The 6,653-nt window shown below is 46.9% G+C and overlaps 1 protein-coding gene across 3 annotated transcripts in view; it reads right to left on the reverse strand.

Moving 5' to 3' along the window:
* Positions 1-885, reverse strand: part of NUP160 (nucleoporin 160) — a 74,652-nt gene extending 73,767 nt beyond the window's left edge. The window contains exon 1 of one of the 3 annotated variants that reach the window (XM_004051075.4): positions 253-885. In XM_004051075.4, coding sequence (XP_004051123.1) covers positions 253-454 — 202 coding nt within the window. In that variant the 5' untranslated portion in view covers positions 455-885. The remainder of the gene's footprint in view (positions 1-252) is intronic. The other 2 variants (XM_063711198.1, XM_055354941.2) reach the window with 2 other exon arrangements.
* Positions 886-6,653: the final 5,768 nt, after the last annotated feature.

Raw genomic sequence — 6,653 nt, forward strand, 5'->3', positions numbered from 1 at the left:
ATGAACGTGGTCAGCCTGCACACGCGTCTTCTGAGAAATGACACGGACTAAGGGAGCTGACAAAGCAGAGAGTGACAGACTGACAACCCATACAAAGAAAAGAGGAAAACGTCGGACATCAAGGAATCTCTGATCCCGGGGCTAGAGGCATGTGGACTCAGGAGGATGAAACAGGGAGTCAGGGACCCTGGGACCCATGAGAGGAGCCCGAGGGGACAGTTCGGATCGCACTCTCCCTGGCCATTTCCGTACCAATGCTGCAGACTGTGAATTCCCGAAAGTGCCTCGGCCTTTCGCGCTCAGCTCCGCTTAGCTCCACGAAGCTCCGTTCCAGGGCTCCCGCTGCCGCCATCTTCCCGCCGTTGCCGCGATGCCCGACGGGACAAAGGCAGGGCCGCGCGGTCGCCGTCACTTCCGGGGGTGGGGCGGGCGGAGCTGCGGACAGGTGAAGCATCCCGGGAGCAGAAAGGCGGCTCCGGCCCTTCGTTGCGGGGTTTCCACCGGGAGATGAGGGTGGGCAGCGAGGAATCCAGAAGAGAAGGGGGCAGGGGAGGCAGACTCTATCTGCGGGAACCTTCCAGTGGCCGGCTGGAACGCCTCCGGAGGGCGGTGCTCTTTTCTCAGCGGCCGCAGGGCAGGGGGCGGGGCCGGGTTTGTTTCTGTTTCTAAAACGCGGGGCTCAGTCTACCAGGAGGGGCCAGGTCCGGGGAGTCCCGGCCTTTCGGCGTCCTCTGCCGGATCCCGGGTTTATGGTCACCTCTCCCTCGGTTAGGGTGTCCGTCTGTAAATCTTTGGCGATCCTCCCTTCTCTCTTTAGTGGCGACACTTGGGATGGCGGGGTGAGGAAGGGGTAGTGAGAGAAAGGCCTTTGGTTTTGGTCTTTTTCCCCCGCAAGAGACTGTATTCGTGTATTCCTGTATAATGAAACGTAATGTGGTAAACCTTGGTGCTGCCACTTGCTGAGGTTACCTGAGTGCTACTCACTTGGATACGTGAAAGGAATTTGCCATTCCTTCCACCCGTGATCTTGCACTTGGCTGTCAATGCAGTAAGGGCCCATAGTGGGTGTTTAGAAGGTATTGTGGGAGTAGATGTTCAAAATCGAGGAAAATGCTAATCTCCAGCGGGGAAGGTTTTGTTCCTTAGTGATAGCCAACGCTTGTTAAGCACTTCTATTACCAGTGACCACAACCATTCCCTGTCATTCTCCGTTTCATTTATCTGGTTCCGACCATCATTTTCTATCTTTCCACTTCACTCCGTCTGGGACACCAACTTTGGCAGTGCAGTCCCCTCATTCTACCTGGAATCCATTGTTCTACAAAATCTTCACTGTCCCTCACTTCTTTGGTGTTTCTTTCTTATCCTGAATACCATTAAATTACTTCATTGCCTAACTCTTCATCGGTAAAAACTACAACTTCGACTACATTCAAATCTGTAGCTGAACATGACTGGAGAAAACTATACACCCGGGTCGGGCGTGGTGGCTCACGCCTGTGATCCCAGCACTTTGGGAGGCCAAGGCGTGAGGATCACTTGAGGTCAGGAGTCCGAGACCAGCCTGGCCAACTGGTGAAACCCGGTCTCTACCAAAAATAGAAAAATTAGCCGGGCGCGGTGGCTCACGCCTGTAATCCCAGCACTCTGGGAGGCAGAGGTGGGTGGATCACGAGGTAAGGAGTTTCAGACCAACCTGGCCAACATGGTGAAACCCTGTCTCTACTAAAGATACAAAAAATTAGCCGGGCATGGTGGTGCACGCCTGTAATCCCAGCTACTCGGGAGGCTGAGGCAGGAGAATCGCTTGAACCTGGGAGGCGGAGGTTGCAGCGAGCCAAGATCGCGCCACTGCACTCCAGCCTGGGTGACAAAGCGAGACTGTCTCAAAAAAAAAAAAAAAAGAAAAAAAGAAAAATTAGCTGGGCATGATGGTGCGCTCATGTAATCCCGGCTACTTGGGAAGGTGAGGCAGGAGAATCGCTTGAACCCGGAAGGTGGAGGTTACAGTGAGCCAAGATCTCGCCGTTGCACTCCAGCCTGGGCAACAAGAGCGAAACTCCGTCTCAAAAAAAGAAAAGAAAAGAAAAGAAAGAAAACAGAAAACTATACACCCATACTGACATGCCTCCCTGTAACTCCATCAGGACCATGTACCTTGAGTGGGCCCATAATGCTGCCCAGCAAACATTGTATTTACCTTCTCCATTTACTGTTCTAAATGAATATTTCATAACTCCTATAACCTCCATTGCCTCCTTTGTCATCCTGACTCTCAGCTTGCTTCTTCATTTAGAAAATTAAAGCAATCAGAGGCTGAGATGGAAGGATGGCTTGAGGCCAGGAGTTCAAGACAAGCCTGGGCAACATACCCCCATCTCTGATAAAAATTTTTAAAAAATTAGCCAGGCATAGTGGTGTGCCTCTGTAGTCCCAGCTATAGGAGGATTTCTTGAGCCCAGGAGTTGGAGGATACAGTGAGCTACAATCCTGCCACTGTGCTCCAGCATGGCCAGAAAGACACCCATCTGGAAAGAAGGAAGGAGGAAGGGAGGACTTCCTCTACAATGACATCTCCCCACCTACCAGCATCTGTAACCACATATTTTGCCTTCCCTTCCTGTTACTATAAACTGTCTCTGAGCTTATGCAGAGACAACCTTTCTACTTCCTTAGAACACCTGCTCAAGGACATCATTCTAGCAATTCAATTATTTCCATTTTCAGTCTTTTTCCCTTTTTTCTTAGTACTGTATGTACTAAGCTTACAAACATTCCCTCGACCTCCACTCTCTGCAGCTACTACTCCATATCTCTTCTCCTCTCACCCACAGCAAAACTCAAGAGTGTTTTAATTCCTTCTCTCTCATTCTCATATATATATATATATATATATATATATATATATATATATATTTTTTTTTTTTTTTTTAATTGAGATGGAGTTTCGCTATTGTTGGCCAGGCTGGAGTGCAATGGCACAATCTCGGCTCACTAAAACCTCTGCCTCCTGGGTTCAAGAGATTCTCCTGCCTCAGCCTCCCGAGTAGCTGTGATTACAGGCGTGCGCTGCCCTGCCTGGGTAATTTTTTTTGTATTTTTAGTAGAGACAGGGTTTCACCATGTTGGTCAGGCTGGTCTCGAACTCCTTACCTCAAGTGATCCACTTGCCTCGGCCTCCCAAAATGCTGGGATTACAGGCGTGAGCCACTGCGTCTGGCCTCATTAAATCCATGTTTTTCAGGCTTTTGCTCCTACTGCCTTGCTGAAACTGCTTTTTTCCGGGTTATCAATGGCATCCACATTATCTGTCTAATACTAAACTACTATTTCTTTTTTCTGACACATAATCTTGCTCTGTTATCCAGGCTGGGGTGCAGTGATGTGATCCCAGCTCATTGCAGCCTCAAACTCCTGGGCTGAGGTGATCCTCCTGCCTCAGCCTCTCGAGTAGCTGGGGCCACAGGCTTGTGCCACCATGCCCTGCCAAATTTTTTATTTTTTGTAGAGACAAGGTATTCCTATGTTTCCCAGGCTGGTCTCAAACTCCAGGCCTCAAGTGATCCTCCTACCTCTGCCTCCCAAAGTGCTGGGATTACAGGCGTGAGCCACAGCGCCTGGCCTGAACTATTATTTCTAAGCTTATTTGACTACTTGTAGAATTTGACCAATTGCTTGCTCCTTCCTCGTGGAAACACATTCTTCATGTGGCATCAAGGACGCCACTCTCTTGATTCTACCTATTTCACTAACCGTTCCTTTTCAGACTCCTTTCCTAGATGCTCCTCTTTCCCCCAACCTCTTGATGTTGGAGTGTCCAGAGTTCAGTTCTTGGTCCTTTCCATCTGCAAACACTCCCCTGAGAATCTCACCCAGTCTTCTGGCTTTAAATACTACATTGTTATATGCCGATCATCCCCAAATGTATACCTCCAGTCTAAGCTTCTCCCCCGAAGTCCAGGTTTATATATTCAACTGCCTATTTTCTATCTTAGATTTAACATGTCTGAAACTGAAGTCCTAACCTCTCTCCCCACACTTACTTTCCCCATCTCAGTTACCAGCACTGTTCCAGTTGCTCAGCCTCCTGAGTAGCTGGGATTACAGGTGCTTGCCACTACGCCTGGCTTATTTTTTTGTATGTTTAGTAGAGATGAGGTTTCACAGTGTTAGCCAGGATGGTCTCAATCTCCTGACCTCATGATCTGCCTGCCTCGGCCTCCCAAAGTGCTGGGATTACAGGTGTGAGTCACCACGCCTGGCCACACTTCAACTGTTATTATTTACAAATTCCTGGTATCTAAGTTATAACTGCTCATGACACTGATGTGCCACAGTAGAGAGAACTATTCTGAAGACTGATTATTTCCACTTTCATATCTAGAGGTCAGACCTCTTTTGCCGAGTTCTCAGCCTTTTATATTCAGTTGCCTCCTTGATGCCCCTTGGATTTCCCATGGACATCTCAAATTCAACATATCCAAAATGTTACCCCTCTCTATATACTCTCACTATATACTCTCACATGTAGTCTATATCTGTGTGGACATCACCACTGTGGCCCAGTCTAGAAATCTAGTAATTACCCTGGACTTTTCTCTTTTAATCCCAACACCCAAATCTCATATATCCATATGGCAAAAGAAAGATGGCCACAAATTCTTTGACATTGTTCCTATCCAGAAGTGTAGCCATCTTTGTCCCCTCCCCTTAAATCTGGAGGGTTCTGTAACTGCGATAAGGAATATAATACAGCAAAAGTGATGCTGTGCCAGCCTAGCTTAAGAGAGTCTACATCTCTCTTCGAAGACTGGCTATAGGGGAAACAAGCTGCCATGTAAGAAATTTGGCTACGCCGGGGCCATCCTAGGCAGATTGCAGGGAGAGACCACACACAGAGACTCTAATGCTACTTGAAGTGAGAGATGCCTGGTAAGTCCCAAGGTCCCAGATATTTTGTAGAGCAGAGATGAGTCATCACCACTGAGCCCTGTCCAAATTGCATATTAATGAGCTAAATACATGATTGCTATTTTTATTTTTATTTAATTTAATTAATTAATTAATCAATTTTGAGACAGAATCTCACTCTGTCGCCCAGGCTGGAGTGCAGTGGCACAATCTCGGCTCACTGCAACCTCCAGCTCCTGGGTTCAAGTAGAGGTGGGGTTTTACCATGTTGGCCAGGCTGGTCTCGAACTCCTGACCTCAAGTGATCCACCCGTCTCAGCCTCCCAAAGTGCTAGGATTACAGGCATGAGCCACCGCGCCCGGCCTCAACGTACATATTTAATGTAGTAATGTTTTTTCATTTTTTTCTCCGAAAAAAATGTTAAATTGATGAGGCATGTTTCGGTTTTATAGGAATCTAGGAATTACATTTTTTGACAGTGAACACTTTTTAGCTTTAGATCACTGTCTTATCTCCAACATACATCAGAATTCCGGGAACTTCACGTTACCTAATAAATGTTTGAGGAATAATTAAATGAATGAATAAGTGCATATATGCATTTTTGGAAAACTCAAATACCCTTTGAACTATTAATGTTCTGGGGGATGGTTATAACATAAATTGAATCATATTGCCATCTAGTGGTTAGGTAGTGACTTCGTTTAGAAACAAAATGCAGAATGTTACCAATATTGTGCAGCAAGTTTTATTTAAATACTTTTTTTTACTTCAGATGGAGTCTTGCTCTGTTGCTCACACTGGAGTGAAGTGGCGCGATCTCTGCTCACTGCAACCTCTACCTCCCAGGTTCAAGCGATTCTCCTGCCTCAGTCTCCTGAGTAGCTGGGATTCCAGGCACGCACCACCACACCTGGCTAATTTTTGTACTTTTAGTAGAGATGGGGTTTCACCATGTTGGTCAGGCTGGTCTTGAACATCCGACCTCGTGATCCGCCCGCCTCGGCCTCCCAAAGTGCTGGGATTCCCACAGGCGTGAGCCACCGCGCCCGGACTTTTTCTTTCTTTCTTTCTTTTTTTTTTTTTTGAGGCAGAGTTTCGCTCTGTTGCCCGGGCTAGAGTGCAGTGGGGCATGATCTCAGCTGACTGCAATCTCTGCCTGCTGAGTTCAAGTGATTATCCTGCCTCAGCCTCCTGAGTACCTGGGATTACAGGTGCCCGACACCACGCCCGGCTAATTGTTGTATTTTTAGTAGAAACAGGGTTTCACCATCTTGGCCAGGCTGGTCTCGAACTCCTGACCTCGTGATCCACCCACTTTGGCCTCCCAAAGTGCTGGGATTACAGGTGTGAGCCACTGCGCTCAGCTGAACAATACTGTTAATTGAACTTTAAGCAGATTTTCATAACCAACTTGATAGCTACTCCTTGAAAGAAGAATTTGGTGGTTTAAACAAGTGCGGGAAATGATGATAAATAAAGTTAAACATATTTCTTTCTTGAAGAACTTTTCAAAGACATTAATATAATAGCTTTGTGAAGTTCCAAGAAGGCCTTATGCATGATATTGCTTTCCAGACTCTTTGACATACAGAATACTCTTTTCAAGGAGCAACTCATTGGACCATTGTTCTTTGAGAATATATTTTGGAAAACATGGCTTTACTTTCATTTTGCCCATAGGTTAAAAATATCAGCTGGGCACGGTGGCTCACACCTACAATCCCAGCATTTTGGGAGG

This window comes from Gorilla gorilla, chromosome 9, assembly GCF_029281585.2.
Source record: "Gorilla gorilla gorilla isolate KB3781 chromosome 9, NHGRI_mGorGor1-v2.1_pri, whole genome shotgun sequence".
In the NCBI taxonomy this organism is placed as follows: domain Eukaryota; kingdom Metazoa; phylum Chordata; class Mammalia; order Primates; family Hominidae; genus Gorilla; species Gorilla gorilla.